Raw genomic sequence first — 23,729 nt, 5'->3', positions numbered from 1 at the left:
TGGGACTATATTCAGGAAGTTCCTTCCTGTGCCTATAAGTTCTAGCGTCTTTCCTACTCTGTCCTTCAGTAGTTTCAAGGATTCAGGTCTGATATTGAGGTCCTGAGCAAGGATATTTTAATGATAGTTATCCCTGGGAAGGAACATTTAACATGATTCACGTAAGTATTTACAAAGGAAACAATTACCTTAAGGGAGGACACCTGGCTTAAAAGGAGTGCCTGAAGCCTATCCTTTCTTTAAATTGATGCTCTATGGGCTGAGAATATGGCTTCATGGTAGAGTGCTTGCCTAGGATGCATGAAGCCCTGGGTTCGATTCCTGAGTACCACCTAAGCAGAAGAAGCCGGTCGTGGGTCTGTGGCTCAAGTGATAGAGCACTAGCTTTGAGCACAGAGGCTCAGGGACAATGCCTAGGCCCTGAGTTCAAGCCTCTGAGTTCAAGCCTCAGGTCCAGCAAAACAACAAAGAACAAATAAATTGAGGCTCAGTGCAAACATACATCTATGTCACAATGACCCAATTCAGTGAATGGACCAGACTTGTTTTCTCTGGGTCCAATTGTTAATGTCAAAATAGTATTAACACAGAAAATGATTGAATGTACCAGGTGTCCAGAACAAAGGGGAACACTCAGCCTAAGGTAAATTTAAGCCACCCCTCCTCCAACCCACTTTCTCACCATAGAGCACTTGTGGTGCCTCGGCAAGTGTTCCTACACCCATTTCTGGGTATATGCTGTCTTTTGCTTTACTAATAAACTTTCTTGGCCTCTATCTTGACGAGTCTGCATGCACGTGTGTGTGTGTGTGTGTGTGTGTGTGTGTGTGTGTGTGTGCGCGAGACAGTGGTGTCATGAACCTGTACCCAAGGGTTCCAGGTACTCATTAATTATCTCAATATTTGTGTGAATGAGTGTCAACCCAGATAATATTTTCCCCAGGAACTCTTCTTGAACTGAGTGCCCCCTGGGAATTGGGTGTGGCTTTTAGTCTCTACAACAAACACTGTGGATTGGTCAGGAATACACTGTTAATAATTTTTGTAATTTAACATTCATCTCTATTAAATTCAAATCTCCCAAAGGATTTGCAAATTAAATAATTAAAAATTTTAAACAGTACCTAGTATTGAATGAAATGATGTCCCAGTACTAGAACCTTCTGAAGTTTTCAGAAAGTGCTCTAAGTGGATCAGTAAGGAATCCAAAGCTTGACTTAGTATTGTTTTAACAACCAATGTCTAGAATCAAAGTATGTAAGACAAACTTTAGGAATGGAAAGGCTAAATTGACCAAGATGCACTGCACATATAAACTGACATACATATTGAATTGAAATCCCTTTGTACAACTATTTCAAGATAATTCTTAAATTTTATTTTTAAAAAGACACTTTACATAAAATTTGTAATATTTATTTAGGAAAAAAAATTCCAAAACAATCTGTACACAGAACATTAATACTTAAGTGATATCCTCATTTAATATAGCATGATTCATGTACAGAAACTCTTCCATTAATCTGACCACAATGAGAACTATGTTTTCAGTCCAGATAATTTGAGTTTGAAATTTACACACAGTATGCTTTTCAGTATTTTTTTTCATATCTCTTGAAAGGAGTTAAATTCCATCAGAATTTAAGCAAAAGACAGCTTTCTTATATCACAGGTCAGTGAACATTTGACAGGGAATCCTATAAAAGCCAAGGATTAAAAAATGTATTCTTTCATATTATCTGAGACTATAAATCTTGAAATAACATTTCCCCATTTTTAGAGGAAAAATGCTATCAAGAGTTTCCTTTTATGAAAGTATCTCAATTTTCATTAGATAAATAGCTTTTTGCTTCAAAGCTGATTTAAAATAAAAAGAACCCAACTTGAAGTTTTCCTCAAAGTAAGCCCCAAATCAAAAACATTCTACTAATAAATAATTTCTTATGTCCCATAAGATAATTTTGATTACTTCAGAAATTTTCAAAAATTTTTTTCTGGTACCAGGACTTGAACTCAGGGCTTCTGGCTTGCTCTGCTGACATTCTATCACATGAGCCATGCCTCCAACCCATTTTTGTTTTTTGTTTTTTGAAGAGGGGATCTCACTATGTTGCCCAGATTAGTCTCCAACTTGTGGGCTCAAGTGACCTTCCTGCCTTAGCCTCTCTTATAGCTGAGGCTACAGGTAGAAACTTCTCTCTCTCTCTCTCTCTCTCTCTCTCTTTCTCTCTCTCTCTCTCTCTCTCTCCCTCCCTCCCCCCCCTTCTCCCTCCCTCCCCTCTTTTTCTCACTCACGAGGCTCTCATAATGTCTCCTCTCTCATTTTAGAGACAGGGTCCAGTGAAGCTGGCTTTGCAGCCAAGCCCACCTTAAATAATACTGTGCCTCAGCCTCCCAAGTGCTAGGATTATAGATAGATGTGTGCCACCATACCTGATATTTTTAATCAGCACTTGTCTGGCTATAAAGTTAGGCTGTGCTGTCCAAAAGAGCTTTTACTTCATTTAGAGTAATGAGAAACTGCAGCAATCTTAATGTACTTTACTGTCTCCCCAAAAAAGTGGGGCAGGAGAAAACAGAATTTTTGTTCTTAGGCTACCAGTAAGTCAGCAGTGTCTTGGGCTAAGATTTGAATGTCAAAGAATTAGGAGTCAGGCAAAGTCTATCAAACTCTAAATGAGATAAAAAGAATCATTTCAAGTTCAACCAGCAAATTTTCCTATCATACTGTTATTCTCATCACTGGTCAAAGGTATATTTTGCATTATTCCTAATATAAAATTCTTGATGGACACAAAATGAAAAATAGGTCAAGCACAGCAAATGATAAATATTAAACTGTTACAAGGGATTTGAGAAACCAAAATAGTTTGCCTCAAGGCAGTTCTGAAGCCTGAACAATACGAAGTCCCCAAATAAATAACATACCGATAAAACTAGAAGAGCCTGCAGTACAACACTGCCTTTAACTTATGCCTTCAGCTTAGTAATACTGCTTATATATGAGTTTGTACAACAACCAAATAATGTAAACATACTGTAAGAGGGAAGGAGAGTGGTGATGCATTTTACCTTACTAAACAGTACCTTTCTGCCGCCTGTTCTTGGCTACTGCAGTTGTTTTGGAGGAGGCAGGGCAATACCAAAACACTAAGCCAAATTGCCTCACTAGTTTACTCCAATTTGGCATATAAAATATTTTCATTAAAATGCGATCGAAGTCAACCATTGTTACTGTGACACATAACTAAAGACACAGCCAAATTAGTGGAGAATACAAGCTAACAAAAAGACTCATTCGTAAGAGTGGCATCCTAATCTGGATATACAGGACTGATAGCTTTGAACATGAGCCTGATTCTGTCATAAAAGCAAACTCTCATAGTAGTCTTATTCAGTTTTCTCACCTTGGGTAATCTACTGAAATGGTATTCCCATCAGAAGTAATAAGCAGCAATTTGTGGTCAATTCCCAGGACTGTGGGTCTGATATGCTTTTCAAGAAATTCTCAATTAAGATCAGTATCCTTGGACAGAGGATAAAACTAACCCCCTATTATTACTTGTTTCACAGGGAGAGTAGTCTATTTTTGTTTTGTTTTTCTGATGCTGAGGAAAAAGCAAGGGTTTCATGCAGACTAACCCCTCATTCCTTGCATTGAGGCAAGCCATATCCACAACCCCAAATTATACATAGAGTATAAAGACCATATGGAAACTTACTTGATGCAAAGAATAAAATGCCTTAATTATATCTGCTTTACTTTGTTTCTGTTTTACTCAATGACAGCAATATAGAACATTAAAATCTGAACCATTAATTCTGTTTCCCTTCTTTTTGTGGTGTTGGGGGATTAAACCTAGAGCCTGTGCATCCATGTTCTTCAGTAGATCCAAATTTTGCTGTTGCTTGTAGACTAATCTAATGATATTTTACAATATCTGAGAACAGTGATGATTTGAGCAATGTGTTGTTCAACCCTAGTCGACATTGTGCTTAAAAGAGACACCCCCTGCCCCAAGCCACCAAAAGGGAATCTCTGAAGGCACCAAGTACTGATATATTCATGTCTCACCAAGAGACTAGCAACTTATATCTCCTAATTCCAAAATATATCTACCAGATTTTAGCCAGATTTCAAACCTTACAGAAAACTCCTATGCCACAATGTCACAACTTTAAATTACGATCCTAACCATAAAGGCACCAATTTCTATATGTATTTAGATTGTGATTGTTTTGTTTTGAAGATTCAGACTAAGGTGGTGACTACTGAATCTCAAAGTAGTAAATTTAAATTTTTAAATATTTTTGAGGCTTTCTCTATTAGGAAGTTACTCTGAGTTTTAAAGAGGAGGGATGGATTTACTGTTTTCTGTACATTTTGGGCCATTTTTGTGAGCTTGAATTCAGGGCTTCTTGCTCTCACTTGCCTTTTTCACTGAAGGCTGGACCACTATCACTTATTCTAGATTTTTGTTTTGTTTTGTTTTGTTTTGTTTTTGGCCAGTCCTGGGCCTTGGACTCAGGGCCTGAGCACTGTCCCTGGCTTCTTTTTGCTCAAGGCTAGCACTCTGCCACTGAGCCACAGCGTCCCTTCTGGCCGTTTTCTATATATGTGGTGCTGGGGAATCGAACCCAGGGCTTCATGTATACAAGGCAAGCACTCTTGCCTCTAGGCCATATCCCCAGCCCCTTATTCTAGATTTTTGCTCGTTAATTGGAAATAAGAGTCTCACAGGCTTTCCTGCCCCTGTTGACTTCAAACCAGGAGGATCCTCAGATCCTTCTGTGAGGTAAATGTGATTACAGGAATCCCTAATGCTCAGCTCATTTTTGCCTTTTCTTTTTTGGGCCTGTCAGGGCTTTAATTCAGAGCCTAGACGCTGTCCCTGAGTTTTTTTGCTCAAGGCTAGCACTAACACATGAGCTACCTCTCCACTTCTGGCTTTGCTGGAGATGGTTAGTTGGAGATGAGAGTGTCATGGATTTTCCTGCCTGGGCTGGCTTTTCAGATCTCAGCTTCCTGAATAGCTTGGATTACAGGTGTAAGCCATTGATACCCGGCCTCATTTATGCCATTTCTGACAACGATTTACAAAAAAAAACCAGCCCAGTAGTCTGTAAGGAATGTGCACTTCTGTCCTGCATGGTGGTGTAAAATAGAGACTTGGACGCCACACTTCACCAAGTAGACTTTCCTCTTATCTACATTAGACAGGCTTGGGAAACATGAACACTGCTACCAACTCTCAAGCTACTTCCATCCTATTTTCTGAATTTTTGCCTCAAATTAAAATTAAGACAAAAAATTAAGATTTTTCTATTGCTCTGAAATAAAATTAATCTGTGAAAATTCATTCTATAAAATTCCTTAAACCAACTAAACCAAAAGTAAAAGTTATGGCATTAACAGTTAAAAAATTTTCTTTTAGCTTAAGTTTTCATCCTCATTAACAAACTCTAAAAATTTCCAGTATTGATTATTGGCATGAAACCATATGTGAGAAATATTAGCAACATATTAACAAAGCAGCTCTTTTCTTTTTTCTTTCTTTCTTTATTTTTCCAGTCCTGGAGCTTGAACTCAGGGCTTGAGCACTGTCCCTGGCTTCTTTTTGCTCAAGGCTAGCACTCTACCACTTGAGCCACAGCGCCACTTTGGCTTTTTCTATATATGTGGTGCTGAGGAATCGAACCCAGGGCTTCACGTATAGGAGGCAAGCACTCTACCACTAGGCCATACTCCCAGCCAAAGCAGCTCCTTTCTAAACCAAAATGTTTCTGAATATCTAATTTAAAACATCCTGGTAAAATTTCTATAGAAAATATTTTGACCATCTACCAAGAAAATATGGTCATGTAAGAGCTAAGTTGCCCAGGTTGGCCTTCAACTTCTACTCCTCCTGTCTCAGCTTCCCAAGTGCTGAGATAACCAGAGGTGTACCTCCATGCCCAGCTTTAAATGAAAATTAAATTCCTTGGTGACTTGCTGTAATTTATTAGTATAATGGTAATTATACTATATCAAATACCTTAGCAAAAAGGCAACTATCTAAAAAAATAATTGATTCCATTTTATCCAGAGTAACTAAAATCATTACATTTAACCATTTAACAATAGTCTAGTTTAATTTGTCTCTTGCTTTTTTGGTAGTGAAATGCAGACATTTTTCTCCAACATGAACACAATAAGAAGGTACATATAAGAGTTCAGTCCATAGTACCTCAAAATAAAACAAAGAAGACACATGATACATGTATTTGAACAAAATTTTAACCCATGTTCTCGCATGTGCTAAGCATACACTCTACCATTAAGCTACACCCTCAGCTCAAATATTGGGGGCAAAATTTACTGTTGTCAACTGTACTTTAAGCAAGTTAACACTAGCAGTCATTTTCACTGAACAAAGTGACTTGGAAATAGAAGAGGAAAATGGCTAGATTTAACCAAAGATATATTTTTAAATTCACTTTAAAAAAAACACAATATGACATATAGAGACTCAGGCGTTATACAAAATGCTGTTGTATTTTATACTGTGATACTTGGGGGGAAATATCTGTAGAAGAACCTACAGTCTGTGTAGGAAGTGGCAGTCCATGCTTCCAGCCACAGATAGGGAGAACAGCCTCTACTTACTGCCTCAAGAGAGGGGGCCTCCAGGTGGGTAGCCTATTCCATTAAAAAAAAAACTCGACCATAATAGCAATTCTCAATTCCTGGACTCTTTTTCCTTAATATATTTTTCTGCCAAAAATCCAGTCTCCAGACAGTGAGTAGCTTCCACAAAGACGATGCAGATTTCCATTCTTTCACACTGAGAAGGACAGCATATAAAAGCTACACAGAGAATAAAGGCATTTTATACAGAAGTGTATAAAATTTACAACTGAAGCAATGCCAGACATCAAGTTAACAGCTCATTTGAAGCTGCAAATTAACCGGAAGGAACTGGAAAGATCAGAAACATCTGGCATAGGGGTTCGTGCAAACTTTATCATAAAACTGTAGAGTCTCAAGCACAGGTAAGTTTAAACACTGAAACAGATGGGAAATTTCCTAAAAGACAACAATGAAGAAAGATATGTTGCCTCATAAGTTAAAAATCACAAGACAAATTAGACTGTTCACATGGGCAGTATTGTACATATCAATCCCAAACTGATTTTATGACTCTTATAGAATGTCCAAACCACCACAGAGAGTAAGATATGCCAAACAAACCAATCACAAAAAGGATTCCTACCATTCAATTATTCAACTATTTATGGCTATCAATTTAGTCTGGGCTGAAGCTGCTTTTTACAGGGAGGAGGTCTCCCATGGCGCACAATGTGTTTTTCTAAGCTGTCCAGAATGGCCACTGCAATCTGTTGAACATGGGGGTCAGTTTGTTCGTGTTCTTTGATATTGTATAAATGCTGCAGTCCTCCTTCTTCAATCAACATGCTGCAATACCTTGAAGCTGAGAAAAAACAAGAGAACATTTTTCTTAAATCACTTGTAAATTATCCCACAAAAAGTTTAGCTGTTTGTGGGGCTGGGAATATGGCCTAGTGGCAAGAGTGCTTGCCTCCCACACATGAAGCTCTTGGTTCGATTCCCTAGCACCACATATATGGAAAACGGCCAGAAGGGGCGCTGTGGCTCAGGTGGCAGAGTGCTAGCCTTGAGTGGGAAGAAGCCAGGGATGGTGCTCAGGCCCTGAGTCCAAGGCCCAGGACTGGCCAAAAAAAAAAAAAAGTTTAGCTGTTTGGCTTTTTGTTTTGTTTTGTCGGTCATGGGACTTGAACTCTGGGCCTGGGCACTGTCCCTGAGCACTTTTTTTTTTTTTTCCAGTTTTCTGGTGGTTAATTGGAGATAAGAGTCTCATGGACTTTTCCTGCCCAGGCTGGCTTTGAACCGTGACCCTCAGATCTTAGTCTCCTGAGTAGCTAGGATTAAAGGTGTGAGCTTGACAGTTTAGCTGTTTTGTTATTGACCAGTAACAAGGTATAGCTTGATAAATACTACTGTAATGATGTAATGTCCATAATACTATTCCCACATAAGACAGACAATCTGGAAAAGAAACACAAGTATTTTTATTAGGTATCTGACACCTCAAGTCACAGATAAGTACTGGAAAAATTTATTATTTACTACATATTTATGAATACATGTATGTATGTATGTGTGTATGTATGCATGTGCCAGTACTGTGTCTTGACCTCAGGGCCTTATACTCTTAGTATTTTGTTCTAGGGTGGAGCTCTACCCCTGAGTCACACCTCCACTTCTGATATTTGCTGGTTAATTGCTCAGGCTGGCTTTGAACCTTGCTCCTCAGGTCTCAGGCTCCTGAGTAGCTAGGATTACAGGCATGAGACAACAGCACCCAGCCAATTTTCTTAAATTGAATCTTTAAAAGTCAATGTCCTATGCTTGGGACATAGCTCAAGTGGTAATAATACCTTGTGACAAGCCAACAGTTCAAATCCTAATACTGCAAAATAAACAGACAAGCAAAAATCTAACCCAAAACAAAAGTCAGTGTCCTTATAACTACAACAAAGAATAAATCAGAAATGCCTTTCTTAGCTGGGCACTGGTGGCTCACGCTTGTAATCCTAACTACTCAGGAGGCTGAGATCTGAGGATCATGGTTCAAAGCCAGCCAGCCCAGGCAGGAAAAGTCTCTGAGATTCTTATCTTCAACTAACCACCAGAAAACTGAAAGTGGTACTGTGGCTCAAAATGATAGAGCACTAGCCTTGAGCAAAAGAGCTCAGGGACAGTGCCCATGCCCTGAATTCAAGACCCACAAACAAAAAACAAAAAAAAAAGCTTTCTTGCCTAGCCATGGGGCTGATCCCTAAGACAGAGGAGGGGGGAGGGGGAAGCTTTCCTGTGTTTCCTATAAAAACAGAATTTCACTTGAACAGAGACCCATGGTTCTCTTTTTTGGTACATACGATTCTTGCTGCAGACATGTTGCATGGCCCAAACTGCCCATAACTGGACTCCAGGTGTTGTGAAACAGCCAAGCAATGGGAAAAATGGATTAAAGGACCTAAAAGTTTCAAAAGAAAAAAGCCAAAGTTATATTCTATACATAATGTCTTTTTCTTCTTCTTCTTCTTTTTTTTAATGCCAAGCCTGGGGTTTGAATTCAGGGCTTTGAGTGTTGTCCCTGAGCTTTTTTTTGCTCTGGGATAGCGCTCTACCAGTTGAGCCACAGCTTTACTTCTGGCTTTTGGGCAGTTAATTGGAGATAATCTCACAAACTTTCCTGCCTGGGCTGGCTTTGATTCCCGATCCACAGATCTCAGGCTCTCAAGTAGGGATAATTACAGGTGTAAGCCACTAGTACCCAGCCAAGATACACTTATGAAGTATTCAACAAAAATAAGTATAGCCAGGCATTGGTGCTCATACCTGTAACCCTAGTTATTCAGGAGGCTAAGATTTAAGGGCTGTAGTTCAAAGAAAGTCCAGGAAGAAAAATCCGAGAGATTCTACATACAATAAATCAATAAAAAAAAAAGTCAAATTGGAGGCATGGCTCAAGTGGCTTTTTCAGGACAGCTATGACTGAAAAAGCTGAGCGAGCGTGCAAGGTCACTGAGTTTAAGTGCTCCTAACAGCACACACACAAAAAAGTTGCAACAAGTTCATTGTACAGCAACTGGAGTATATCAGATAATGAATAAACTGCCTAACAAGTCATCTAATAGACATAATCAGGATTAGATAGTATACACTTTAACATATTATTGCAATTTGTTTTCCCAAACAAATATGTTACCTCTAGTTCCTTCAATGTAGTCATATCATTCTAAAACTCCATGCCTTCATATATCTTTTTCTTCCTAAAATCTCTTGCCCTCATTTGTCTTACTAATAACTCAGTGTACAATTCACCTCCTTTGAAAGCTTTTTACCATCGTCCAGTATAGAATTAAGTTTTTTATTTTATAACATTCTCAACATAGATGTTATGATAAAAATCTTTGTGTTTTCTTTTCTTCTATTTTTCTTTTGGGGGGGGGGGGAGCAGTCCTGAACCTCGGACTTGGCCTGAGCACTTCCCTGGCTTTTTTTTGCTCAAGGCTAGCACTCTACCACTTGAGCCACAGCACCACTTCTGGCTTTTTCTATATATATGGTGCTGAGGAAAGGAACCCAGGGCTTCATGTATATGAGGCAAGCACTCTACCACTAGGCCATAATCTCAGCCCCCTTATAGATCTTTTTTATTTTTTTTTGCCAGTCCTGGCGCTTGGACTCAGGGCCTGAGCACTGTCCCTGGCTTCTTTTTGCTCAAGGCAAGCACTCTGCCACTTGAGCCACAGCGCCACTTCTGGCTGTTTTCTATATATGTGATGCTGGGGAATCAAACTCAGGGTTTCGTGTATGTGAGGCAAGCACTCTTGCCACTAGGCCATATTCCCAGCCCCCCCCTTATAGATCTTATAGATATGTTGATAGATATCATATCTATCTTGATAGATGGTATGATCTAATTTGATTACTATTATGATTTTAGATATTATAAGCTTATAGATATGATAGATATTATGAAATATTCTTATATAGATATTATGCTATCTTAGATATTGTGATCTCCCTCATAAACTATAAAGTTTTTGTGTGGCATCATGCCTTAGTCATCTTTAAGTTTTAAGAACACAGAACAAATCTCTAGAACTTATTGTCAATAAGTATGAATAAAGGATGGCATGACAGGTGATAGAAAGAAGTTAAAATATATCAAAGGAGCCAGTATTGAGATACTTGAGAGAAAGATTATATAGAGAGTCAACTTTTTTGTGCCAGCCCTAGGGCTTGTATTCAGGGCCTGGGCACTGTTCCTGAGCTTCCTTTGTTCAAGACTAGAGCTCTCTGCTATTTGAGCCACAGCTCCACTTCTACTACTTGAGCCACAGCTCCACTTCTAGATTTTTGATGGTTAATTGGAGATAAGAGTTCATGGAATTTCCCGCCTGAGCTGGCTTCGAAACACGATTCTCAGCTCCTCTCCTGAGGAGCTAGGATTCGTAGTGGCATGAGCCACTGGTACCTGGCCATATGAGTAATCTTGAGATAAGAAAAATGATCAGGGGGCTGAGGATATGGCCTAGTGGCAAGAGCGCTTGCCTCGTATACATGAAGCCCTCGGTTTGATTCCCCAGCACCACATATACAGAAAATGGCCAGAAGTGGCGCTGTGGCTCAAGTAGCAGAGTGCTAGCCTAGAGCAAATAAAAGAAGCCAGGGACAGTGCTCAGGCCCTGAATCCAAGGCCCAGGACTAGCAAAAAAAGAAAAAAAAAAAAAAAACAAGAAAAATGATCAGGTTACTGTTTATTATTAATTGTGTCAATTACCTGTATGCTACCATCTCACATTCTGGGGTTGGCCATTTCAATATAGCTGAGTGCTAGAAAAGACATAAAGACACACAGAAAGAATTACAGTAGTTATTTAGCATAGTATTATTACATAACAGAGAACTAACATCTTAACAGTTATGAATATTGTTTGTATTCCTTAAGAAACCTGTAAATAACCTACCAAGTCATCAAGAAGAGAATTTCTCTGGCTACGGCTCAGTGTCCAAGCTTGTTCACCTCTGGATATTAAATGGGCAATAATTCCAGCTGCAAAGTAACTGACTTCCACTTCAACACTGTGCAGGAGACTACTAATGTGGTCTATAAAATCCTTCCACATTAATTCAGAATGTAATTCTTGTACTTCAGCTATATTGTTCTGAAACAAAAAAGAGGGTGTAAGAGTTTAAGTAATTTGTATAGTAAATGGCTGAGAGAACTGCTTTCAAACACTGAAAAAGAAGTAATGCCAGAAGGTAATCAGAATTGAAGTATTCAAATGTAGCAGTTTCCAGACTGCAGTGAAAGCAAAGGGGGAACCAAGAGTCAAAGAGAACCTGGCAATTTTGTTAAGCTGAGGAGACAAAATTCATAATTTAGGGTGGCCATGCTGCTAAACTGTGTGTAAAAGAAAAATGGAAAAGTATCAGAATCAGAAAAGGATGGATATGCATATACACACACACAGAGGGAGAAAGACAGAGATAAACACATGTACTGATGGACAGAAATGATATACCTGTACAAAATTCTTTATCAAATTTTTGGCAGGATAATATGATACAAGGTGAAACTCTATGAAGCTCTGTGAGAGACCCACTGAAAATAGTCTACACAAAAAGAAATCTCATTCACAAAGGCCTAGGTTAGTTCAGAACCCCACCACCCAGAGCAAAGTGATAGAGTTTAATTATGTTTAATTATGTGCTGGTGGCTCACACCAATAATCCTAGCTATTCAGGAGGCTGAGATTTGAGGATCATTGTTAGAAGCCAGCCCAGGCAGAAATGTCTGTGAGACTTTGGGTTTTTTTTTGGCCAGTCATGGGGCTTTGGACTCAGGGCCTGAGCACTGTCCCTGTCTTTGTTTTTGTTCAAGGCTAGCACTCTACCACTTGAGCCACAGCACCACTTCTGTATTTTTCTATATATGTGCTGCTGAGGAATCAAACCTAGGGCTTCATGTATGAGAGGCAAGCACTCTACCACTAGGCCATAGTCCCAGCCCTTACTTTTATTCTTGACTTGCAATGCACTGCAAAATATCCCCTTAGACAAAAAAATCATTACACCTGAGATTTAACAGGAAATGTTTATATCTTACCAGAAGTCCTAGAACTTTCTGTTGAATGGATGACTCAGTTGGGAAAGACTGAAAAAGAAGAGAAACATATGACTACCCAAAGAATCAAATACAGTAAGTAAATGCTTAAATAAGTTAATAAATGTTAAAAACTAAACTAAATTCCTGTTCTGACCTCTAGAACCCTCATGAAGAGTTCTAACCCTTGGTTTTCAATAAAGTGTCTGCAAGTAGTTGGGGATTCATCTGTAAGGTTCCAAAGTGCACTCAGAGTAAACTTCAATGTAGTATCCACCGAATTCTGATTGGTTTTCTGCTTTACTATTTGAAGAAGTTGCTGCAAGAAGGAAAACAGAATTATAAAATTATATTTAAGATCATTTATATCCACAAATCCATAAGGATTATTGTAGGCTGGCCTTGAATTCATGATCCTCTCCTCTGTCTTCCAAGTGGTAAGATTACAGTAGATCCTAATATGCCCAGCATAAAGAATTTTTATAGGGGCTGGGGATATGGCCTAGTGGCAAGAGCGCTTGCCTCGTATACTTGAAGCCCTGGGTTCAATTCCCCAGCACCACATATACAGAAAATGGCCAGAAGTGGCGCTGTGACTCAAGTGGCAGAGTGCTAGCCTTGAGCAAAAAGAAGCCAGGGGACTGCTCAGGCCCTGAGTCCAAGGCCCAGGACTGGCAAAAAAAAAAAAAAAAAAAAAAAAGAATTTTTATAAATACAACAGTCACAACCATCATACCTTGCTTTCAATGGGATTTTGATAAATTTTTCTGATGATGCCTATAATTAGTCATATGTGACTAATAAGTGATTGAAACTTTGAACAGCTATCATCTTCCTTCCCCTCCCTTAGCCCTATTTGGTGGTACTGGGGATTGAATCCAGTGCCTCTACCACCTAAGCAAAGTGCCCTCAGCCCTGAACCAAACAGAGTTTGAGATAAAGGTGGAAAGTGAAACTGACATTTACTATCAGTAAGCTACATTCTGTATTGTAGTTCTGTTATACCATCTCCCAGGGCAGGAAACAGTCTGAGAAATATTAAGTAATGTGATCATAATCAACTTAATAAAAGAAGTAAAAATTTGAAGACCGAATTGACCTGATTCTAACAAATTCCAAGGTTTCCTTAAGAAAAAAGAGCTGCAGGTGGTCTGGGAATGTAGGCTTATTGGTAGAGTGCTTGCCTAACATGCATGAAGCTCTGGGTTCCATTCCTCAGTACCATATAAACCAAACAAGCCAGAAGTGGCATTGTGGCTCAAATGGTAGAGCACTAGCCTTGAGCACAAAGAGGCTTAGGGACAGAACCCAGGCCCTGAGTTCAAGCCCCAGGACTGGCAAAAAAAAAAAAAAATAGCTGGGTGCTAGTGGCTCATTCTTATAATTCCAGCTACTCAGGAAGCTGAGTCCTGGGGGATCATGATTGAAAGCCAATCTGGAGAAGAAAAGCCAGCCAGATGTCATCTCCAATAAACCAGCAAAATGCTCAATTGAAGGAGTAGCAAGTGGTAGAGCACTAGGTATGAACAAAAAAATTGAGTAAGAGTGTTAAGGCTCTAAGTTCAAGCTCCAGCAGTCACACATTCACACACACACACACACACACACACACACACACACACACATACACACACACACAAACTATAGGGGCTGGGAATGTGGCTTAGTGGTAGAGTGCTTGCCTATCATGCATGAAGCCCTGGGTTCCATTCCTCAGCACCACATAAACAGAAAAAGCTGGAAGTGGCACTGTGGCTAAGGTGGTAGGTAGAGTGCTAGCCTTGAGTAAAAAGAAGCCAGGGACAGTGCTCAGGCCCTGAGTTCAAGCCCCAAGACTGGCAAAAAAAAAAAAAGACAAACTACACACAAAGACAAGTGAATTACATTCCATGCTGGATATGAGAATGACAATAGCCTTGAAATTCCAGTTGTAAACTATTTTTTATCATAGCTTTACTCTAAGAAATTTAAATTTGGCAGGTAAGTAATTTAGTGTATAAGGCAGCTGTAATTCCACTTTAGTTATAGTTTTGAAGTTAAAAAGGAGCCTACTAAATTATATATTGAAGAAATAAATTATATATTGAAGAAAACAGGCTGGATGCTGGTGGTTCACACCTGTAATCCTAGCTACTCAGGAGGCAGAGATCCGAGGATCACAGCTCAAAGCCATCCTAGACAGGAAATTCTAGATTTTCTTCCAATTAACTACCAAAAAGCCATAAGTAGAGCTGTGTCCAAGAGGTAGAATATTAGCCTTGAGTGAAAAAGCTAAGGGACAATACCTAGGCTAAGGTCAAGCCCCAGTACTGACATATACACACAATTATAAGCAATTCAGGAAAAGAAAAATTAGAGGCAAAAACATCTGGGTACAATTTAACTTATGGCTAGGAATGTGGCTCCAGAATCCAGTAAACCTAAACTTAAATGTAAACACTGTATCTGAATAAATCAATTCTGATTATTTGTTTCCTCATCTATGGTATGGGGGATAAATAACTTTTAAAAACACACACACAACAAAACTTAAGAGTGTCAGTGATGGGGCTGGGGATATAGCCTAGTGGCAAGAGTGCCTGCCTCGGATACACGAGGCCCTAGGTTCGATTCCCCAGCACCACATATACAGAAAACGGCCAGAAGCGGCGCTGTGGCTCAAGTGGCAGAGTGCTAGCCTTGAGCGGGAAGAAGCCAGGGACAGTGCTCAGGCCCTGAGTCCAAGGCCCAGGACTGGCCAAAAAAAAAAAAAAAAAAGAGTGTCAGTGATTCATGCCTGTAATACTAGCTACTCAGGAGGCTGAGATGTGAGGATCGAGGTTCAAAGTGAGCCTGGGCAGGAAAGTCCATGAGACTCTCATGTCCAATTAACTGCCAAAACCAGAAGTAGAACTGTGGCTTAAGTGATGGAGCACTAGCTTTGAGCACAAAAAAGCTCAGCAATAGCACACAAGCCCTGAGTTCAAGCCCAGGACCAGCACACATACACAACACAAACTTGGCTTGAGGGGATATAGCTCAGTGAAAAAGCACCTGCTTATTCATCTGCCTTGGCCCTGAGTACGAACATAAGGAAATAAACCTTAACTGTCATCATTATCACTATTGCCACTACTAATTCCTGGTAAAACTAAGCTCCACTCCAACCCTGCAAAGAATATGAGTAGACTACTTCCTTAAAATTTTTGAAGTAAACTTGAGTATAGGCATGGGTGGGTTGATACTGACCAAGAAGCATTGTACTCATAACCTGACTTACAGGATTATATGACTTTTTTGTACAATTACTTAGTAGCTCTGAAATACATATATAATTTCCCCCCAAAAGTTATTTTTATGATACCAGCAATAGGAAGATCACAAAGTTGAGGCCCAGCCAGGCAACAGAGACCTTATTTCAAGAAAACAAAAAGAAACCAGAGGGCCAGAAGTTTGGCCTAGTGGTAGAGTGCTTGCCTAGCATGCACGAAGCCCTGTGTTCGATTCCTCAGTACCACATACACAGAAAAAGCCTAAAGTGGCACTGTGCCTCAAGAGGTAGAGTGCTAGCCTTGAGCAAAAAGAGCTCAAGGACAGTGCCCAGGCGAAAAGAAAGAAAGAGTAACAATAATGACAAAAGTAAACAACTAAACATTTTTAAATTGTTATTAAGGAGTTGTACAAAGAAGTTATAATTCCATATGTAACAAGTACAATGCTTCTTGGAAAATGTCACCCCTTCCTTCACTTTCCTCCATTCTCCCTCATCCATACTTGCCCATGAGTTGCATAATTCTTTTTTTGTCCCCCCAGTCCTAGGGCTTAGACACAGGGCCTGAGCACTGTCCCTGGGTTTTTTTTTTCTTTTGCTCAAGGCTAGCCCTCTACCACTTGAGCCATAGTGCCTACTTCTGGCTTTTTCTGTGTATGTGGTGCTGAGGAATCGAACCTAGGGCTTCGTACATGGTAGGTGAGCACTCTGCCACTAAGCCACATTCCCAGTTCCCATAATTCATTTTTTACATAGTGTATATCTGAATACGACTGCTTTTGTTCACCTTTCCTCCCTCTATTCTTGTACCCTGTTTTGCTTCCTCCACCAAAAACACAAACCACCAAAACAAAAGCATGTCTATTTCCTGGAATTCATTTTGATAAACCCAACTGGACATTCTTAAAACTAAAATACCATCCTGAAAATAGTAAAAAATAAAAATAAAATAAGCATTCCTTATGACTTATCTAACATTGTATTTTGTGCTAGTTACTTATCACAACTGAGAAAACTAAGATGACTTACTCAAAATCATACAACTAGTAAGAGACAGAATTGAGAATAAATACAGATTTGTCAACTGAAATTCCTCTTTTTGTTATATCTCAAAGGTCTTCCTTCACTTTAAAACATTACCTTTTCCATTCATGCCTCTATGATTTTATATATATATTTGTTGTTGTTGTTCTTGTTGGTCATGGGGCTTGAACTCTGGGCCTGGGCATTGTCCCTGAGCTCTTCAGCTCAAGGCTATGACTTTGAGCTGCAGTGCCACTTCTGGTTTTCTGGTAGTTAATCGGAGATAAGAATCTTACAAACTTTCTTGACCTAGCTGGCTTTGAACCATGATCCTCAGATCTGACTCAGCCTCCTGAGTAGCTAGGATTACAGGCTTGAGCCACTGGGGCCCGGCTACAATTATACTTTTTAGGCTGGGTTCTAACCATATCTTCATAGCTATTTGAGCTTTTGTTTAGCTTGTTCTGCTCAAGGCTAAGAATCAACTACCTCCACTTATAGCTCTTGATAATTAGAGATAAGAGTTTCCCAGACTTTTCTGCACAAGCTGGCTTTGAACACAATCCTCAGATCTCAGCTGGCTGAGCAGTTGGGATTAAAGGTATGAGCCACACCACAAGCACCTGGCTGCCTGGCTTTCTTCTTTTTTGGGGTGCTGAACCTCAGATCCTGTTCCTAAACTTTTTTTTGCTCAAGGTTAGTACTCTACCACTTGAGCCACAACTTAATTTACAGCTTTTTGTTGGTTAACTGAAGAAAACAATCATTCAGGTAGGGGAGGGAGGAGGCAGGGGAAAAATGAGGAAGGAGGTAACAAGTTGGATAAGAAATGTACTCATTGCCTTGCATATGAAACTGTAACCCCTCTGTACTTCACTTTGACAATAAAGAAAAAAATTTAAATTTAAAAAAAAAAAAAGGAGGGACTGAGAATATGGCCTAGTGGCAAGAGAGCTTGCCTCGTATACATGAGGCCCTGGGTTCGATTCCCAAGCACCACATATACAGAAAATGGCCAGAAGTGGCACCGTGGCTCAAGTGGCAGAGTGCTAGCCTTGAGCAAGAAGAAGCCAGGGACAGTGCTCAGGCCCTGAGTTCACAGCCCAGGACTGGCCAAAAAAAAAAAAAAGGAATTCAGGCTTTTCTGCCCTGGCTGGCTTTGAACTACATCCTTATATCTCAGCATCCTGAGTAGCTAGGATTACAGATATGAGCCACAGGTGCCATGCCCTGGCATCTTTTGTATTTTTTTTTTTTTTTTTTGCTAGTCCTGGCGCTTGGACTCAGGGCCTGAGCACTGTCCCTGGCTTCTTTTTGCTCAAGACTAGCACTCTGCCACTTGAGCCACAGCATCTCTTCTGGCCTTTTCTATATACGTGGTGCTGAGGAATCGAACCCAGGGCTTCATGTATACGAGGCAAGCACTCTTGCCACTAGGCTATATTCCCAGCACCCCCTGGCATCTTTTTTAAGGCAAGATCTTTCTAACTTTTTTGTCTGGGCTGGCCTAGAACTGTGATCCTCAATTGATTATAAGCAAAATCATGTGACAAGTATTTATATTATTTGCTTCCTCAAAGTATCTAGTACAATGCTTATAATAGGCTTTACATTTTCTTTATAAATAACAACAATTGCAGAATTTTAGACTTAGAAATTTTTTCTGGTGTTAGGAATTGAATCACGGCCTTGTTCATGCTAAGCAAGTTTTTTTACCACTGAGCTATACCTTAACTTCTAGATAAGATCTTTTTTAAAAATTAAATTTATTGACAGGTGATGTACAAAGGGGGTACAGTTACGTAAGAAGGTAGTGAGTACATTTCTTGTCATATTTGTTACACCCTCCCTCATTTTTCTTTCCCTTCCCTAGTTCAGATAAACATATATACAATATCCAGTGTACCAAAATCATATACAGTGACCACAGGGGGTACGCCAAAGGAAATTCACCTAGTACATTAAACATAATGACAATAAAATCCTCCTGTTTCCATCTCTTGGAGTTCATTTGCTTAGCATCATCTTATATAATCATATGTACGTTGAACTATTATGATCCTCTGATAGGTCTAACCTAGACTTTTTTTTATGCTTATTTAGTAATTGTTTGGTTTTAGAAACATACTGTAAAGACCAAAACAGGTGGAAATACCATTTGAAAAGAAGTTATTTATTTTACAGACATGATCTCTACTGTTCTCCTCCCATCTCCCAACAACCACATATCAGGGAGGCCATGCGCCTTGGTTCTCTGTGTCTAGATAAGATCTTAATGTTGAAGTAGACCCTAACTGTACAAGTAATTTACCTAAATTCACAAAGTGACTTTACAAGATAGAACCTAGATCATTTGACTCCTAGTTCAAGGCTGTGTTCATCTGTCAAGGAGTAAAGCTGCCTCTTTGAAAAAAATTAAACATGTCCATTTAGAAAAAACAAAAATTATTTTGGGCTGGGAATATGGCCTAGTGGCAAGAGTGCTTGCCTCATATACTTGAAGCCCTGGGTTCGATTCCTCAGCACCCCATATACAGAAAATGGCCAGAAGTGGCACTATGGCTCAAGTGGCAGAGTGCTAGCCTTGAGCAAAGAGAAGCCAGGGACAGTGCTCAGGCCCTGAGTCCAAGGGCCAGGACTGGCAAAAAAAAATTAACTATTGAGACTGTTAATGAAAAATACAGCTTGGTGGTAGAGTACTTACCTAGGATGGGGCCTTAGGTTCAATCCCAAGCAACACACACACACACACACACGCACACACACACACACACACACACACACAGTGTCAGAAGGTATACAACACTAACACAACATCGCCTGACAGCAATAAAAATGAATATTATCTTGTGCCTGAACAGAGGAGGTAATGAACTTACCCTAACAATAAACAGCTCAGCACCAAGCTGTGCAGTCTGTTCTGTAGAAAGCTGGGGGAGGAAGAGAATAAAGTAAATGTCTAAGGACTACACAGTATGAATTTACTATCATTAAATTGTACCACACTCCAAGGTCACACTGATCAAACTGAACTTCTGAAATACTGATACAGTTTGACTAAGTAGACCAGCAGCAGTTATTCTGGCACCCAGATTGGGAGGAAAAGAGTAATTAAGATGGGAAACAACTGCTTGTAGAAAATCATTCAGCAAGAGTTCAATTACCTTAGCAGCCAGAATGGAAATGATAGCAACAGCCATCCTTTGCATATTTTGATCCTCATGGTTGCAAAGCCACTGCATTACAAGCTTTGCTGCTTCAAACCTGAAACACACAGAATGTTTCCTAGGTTAATCCTGGATCTAGACACAGTTTCTCATGGACTTTCCTACCCGGGCTGGCTTTGAACTCAGATCTCAGCCTTCTGAATAGCTAGGATTACAGGTGTGAACCACAGGTACCTGAAATATTTCAATATTTCTACACTGCAGTTTAACTTAAGTATATTCTCGGTTCCTCATAGCACCCAGCACAATGGGGACATTCATTATTCACATTTAGTGAACTCCAGCTTTGGGCCAGATACTGTTCCTAGTGATAGGACACTACAATAATTCAGGACAGAAATTCCTTTAGTCCAGTGAGAGTGGTGGAAATGAAGGGAAATGGGTAATTGTAGATAGAGATTGATTTGCCAAAGCATTGAAGGTGGGAGATAAAATCACAATATCTTACCAATAGTCTCATCCTTCAGGACTCTCTCAAATACTACTTCCTTTGAGAAGCTTCCTTTGTCAAGTTTATTGTTGCCCTCTTAGCTCTCTGCTTTTAATATGAAGTACTGTCAGAGATCAGTGATTATCTGAAGGCTCTCCTCCTAAATCTCCCACTGGCCCACGAGATCTTTGAGAAAAGGGGTCCTTATGCAAAGCACCCAATACAAGACTTTTCTTCCTGAAATGGCTTCCAACTGAGATCCTCAGATCTCAGCCTCCTGAATAGCTAGTATTATCAGAATGAGCTGCCCAGCTGCCATATAAATTCTTCAGCAAAGGGCTATGAACCAATTTGCTATTATGAAGGTCAAAACGCTAAATTTGGGGAAGATTTTTTTAAGCAACCCATAATTCCATCCACTCAATCTCACACCAAGGATATATATCCTCACTGGTAAGAAATAATCAAAATAGATTTTTTTTTTTTTTTTTTTTTTTTTTTTTTGCCAGTCCTAGGGCTGAACTTAACAGCCTTAGCACTGTCCCTGAGCTTCTACCACTTGAGCCACAGCGCCACTTCTGGCTTTTTATGTTTATGTGGTACTGAGGAATCAAACTCAGGGCTTCATGCATGCTAGGCAAGTACTCTACCACTAAGTCACATTCCCAGCCCTCAAAAAATAGATTTCTAAGACTTTAAAATTTAAATTCAGGTTTATCACTTACCTATTAAATGGAACATCTTGAAGGATCCGATCACTGCAAAGTGAAAGGAGGCAATTCTTCTGTAACTAAAACAAACAGACAAACAAAAACAAAAACAAAGGAACAAAAAATTCTGAGTAAAATACCATTGTAATCTTTATTTTTTGAATGATGGCAATGGGGCTTGAACTCAAGAGCCTTGGTATTGTCCTTTAGCCCTTTCTACTCAAGGCCGCTTGAACCCTGCCACTTGAACCACAGGTATATCTGCAGCTTTTTGGTGATTAATTGGAGCTAATAGTGTCTTAGACTGCCCTGCCTGGGCTGACTTTGACCCAATATCCTCAAATCTCAGTCTCCTGAGTAGCTAGGATTATAGGTGTGAGCCACCAGCACCCAATTCAATTCTAATCTTCTAGTTAAAGCTGTCTCTATAAAAAGGGAGGACTAATGAAATAACATTTCTGGGTTTTGCCTTGATAAAACACAAAATTATTATTTTTTATTACCATTTCTTTGTAAATGTTCATAAGAGTAAATGGCCAGAAGTGGCGCTGTGGCTCAAGTGGCAGAGTGCTAGCCTTGAGCAAAAAAGAAGCCAGGGACAGTGCTCAGGCCCTGAGTTCACGGCCTAGGACTGGCCAAAAAAAAAAAAAAAAAAAAAAAATGTTCATAAGAGTATGTCAATATTTTAAGAAAACCTTGTTGCTTTAACATGTATATTTAAGATTTTGGTTTAACTTCAGTACATTAAATTTCGAACCTAGAAATACTTTTAAATAAACTTACCAGTGTTTCGGTATCCTGCATATTGTAAGCACCTGTCCCTTTATATTTATCTAATTTATTTTTAAGATCTGAATTACTCAATAGAACTAAGATGTTAGCAAAGCACAGACAGTACTTTAAATTATTTGCCAAGAAAAAATCCAAAAAGTTGCTGTACTTGAAATGTAGGTATCATTGAAAATGTATCTTAAAATCTTAAATATCAAAGAAATAAAATTCTGAATGGATAACTTAAGCTAAAAGCACAAGTTAAAAACTTCAAACATTTTGGTGCCAGGTGCTGCAATCCTAGCTCCTCAGGAGGCTGAGATCTGAGGATCATGGTTTGAAGCCAGCCTGAGTAGTAAGTCTGTGAGATTCTTATCTCCAATAAGTCACCAAAAAGCTAGAGTACAGCTGTGGCTCAAGTATAGAGTGCTAGCCTTGAGAGGAAAAATAAAAAAAGCTCAGAAACAGCGCCTACACCCTGAGAGTTCAAGCCCCAGGTCTGGCATCAAAAACAAAAACAAAAACAAAAACAAAAAATTCGGGCTGGGGATATAGCCTAGTGGCAAGAGTGCCTGCCTCGGATACACGAAGCCCTAGGTTCGATTCCCCAGCACCACATATACAGAAAACGGCCAGAAGCGGCGCTGTGGCTCAAGCGGCAGAGTGCTAGCCTTGAGCGGGAAGAAGCCAGGGACAGTGCTCAGTCCCTGAGTCCAAGGCCCAGGACTGGCAAAAAAAAAAAAAAAAAAAAAAAAAAAAAAAAAAAAATTCATTTTAGCAACAAATTTAAATTAACCAAAATCATGTGAACTGGAAAACAATTGGGCTAATTTAATGGTTTTAGTTCCATGAACACTCACCAATAAGCCAATTTAGCACCATGAATACATAGGCACATACATGTATATAATATATAATACATATTATATAGATAGATAGATAACCATAGAAATAACAATGGATGAAGGCTTTTCCTGGTGACACAGCATCAAGGAATTAAAGCCAACTTGCTTTTAAGATAGTCTGACTCAAGCCAGGTACCTGTAGCTCATGCCTGTAATTTTTGCTACTCAGGAGGCAGAGATCTGAGGATCAAACTTCAAGGCCAGTCTGGGCAGAAAAGTCCATGAGGTTCTTCAACTAAGCACCAAAAGGCCAGAAGTGGAGGTATGACTCAAGTGGCTGAGACCAGTTTTGAGTGAAAAGGCTATGACACAACACGTAGCCCCTGAGTTCAAGCCCCAGGATTGGAGAAAAACAAAGTCTGATTCTATTATAGCATTTATAGTATATGTAGGAAGTGGCCTACATTTTGGCCACTAAATAAAGACTCATACTTGCTCTGACTTGTTTTCATTTTTTGAGATACAGCCTCTTGAGGTAGCCCAAGCTGGCCTGTCACTTACTATGTAGCCAAGATGGCCTCAAACTCATGATCATCCTGCCTCAGTTTGCCAAGTGCTGAAATTATAAGCCTATACCATCACATCTAGGTATGGAGATTATATAAAGAAGGAATGAGGGCTGGGAATGTGGCTTAGTGGTAGAGTGCTTGCCTTGTACGCATGATTCCTCAGTACCACATAAACAGAAAAGGCCAGAAGTGGTGCTGTGGCT

At 39.6% G+C, this 23,729-nt stretch overlaps 1 protein-coding gene across 1 annotated transcript in view; it reads right to left on the bottom strand.

Moving 5' to 3' along the window:
- Positions 1-5,612: 5,612 nt before the first annotated feature.
- Zyg11b (zyg-11 family member B, cell cycle regulator) overlaps positions 5,613-23,729 on the bottom strand; it is a 48,498-nt gene continuing 30,381 nt past the window's right edge. The window contains exons 6-14 of the mRNA XM_048351328.1: positions 21,357-21,421; positions 20,139-20,238; positions 19,854-19,904; positions 12,859-13,020; positions 12,705-12,752; positions 11,563-11,760; positions 11,376-11,428; positions 8,962-9,059; positions 5,613-7,472 (exon numbers count right to left, since the gene is read on the bottom strand). Of these exons, the coding sequence (XP_048207285.1) occupies positions 7,282-7,472; positions 8,962-9,059; positions 11,376-11,428; positions 11,563-11,760; positions 12,705-12,752; positions 12,859-13,020; positions 19,854-19,904; positions 20,139-20,238; positions 21,357-21,421 (966 nt within the window). The 3' untranslated portion in view covers positions 5,613-7,281. The remainder of the gene's footprint in view (positions 7,473-8,961; positions 9,060-11,375; positions 11,429-11,562; positions 11,761-12,704; positions 12,753-12,858; positions 13,021-19,853; positions 19,905-20,138; positions 20,239-21,356; positions 21,422-23,729) is intronic.

This window comes from Perognathus longimembris, chromosome 7 (assembly GCF_023159225.1).
Source record: "Perognathus longimembris pacificus isolate PPM17 chromosome 7, ASM2315922v1, whole genome shotgun sequence".
NCBI lineage: Eukaryota > Metazoa > Chordata > Mammalia > Rodentia > Heteromyidae > Perognathus > Perognathus longimembris.
This window is presented reverse-complemented; position numbering and strand designations above follow the sequence as displayed.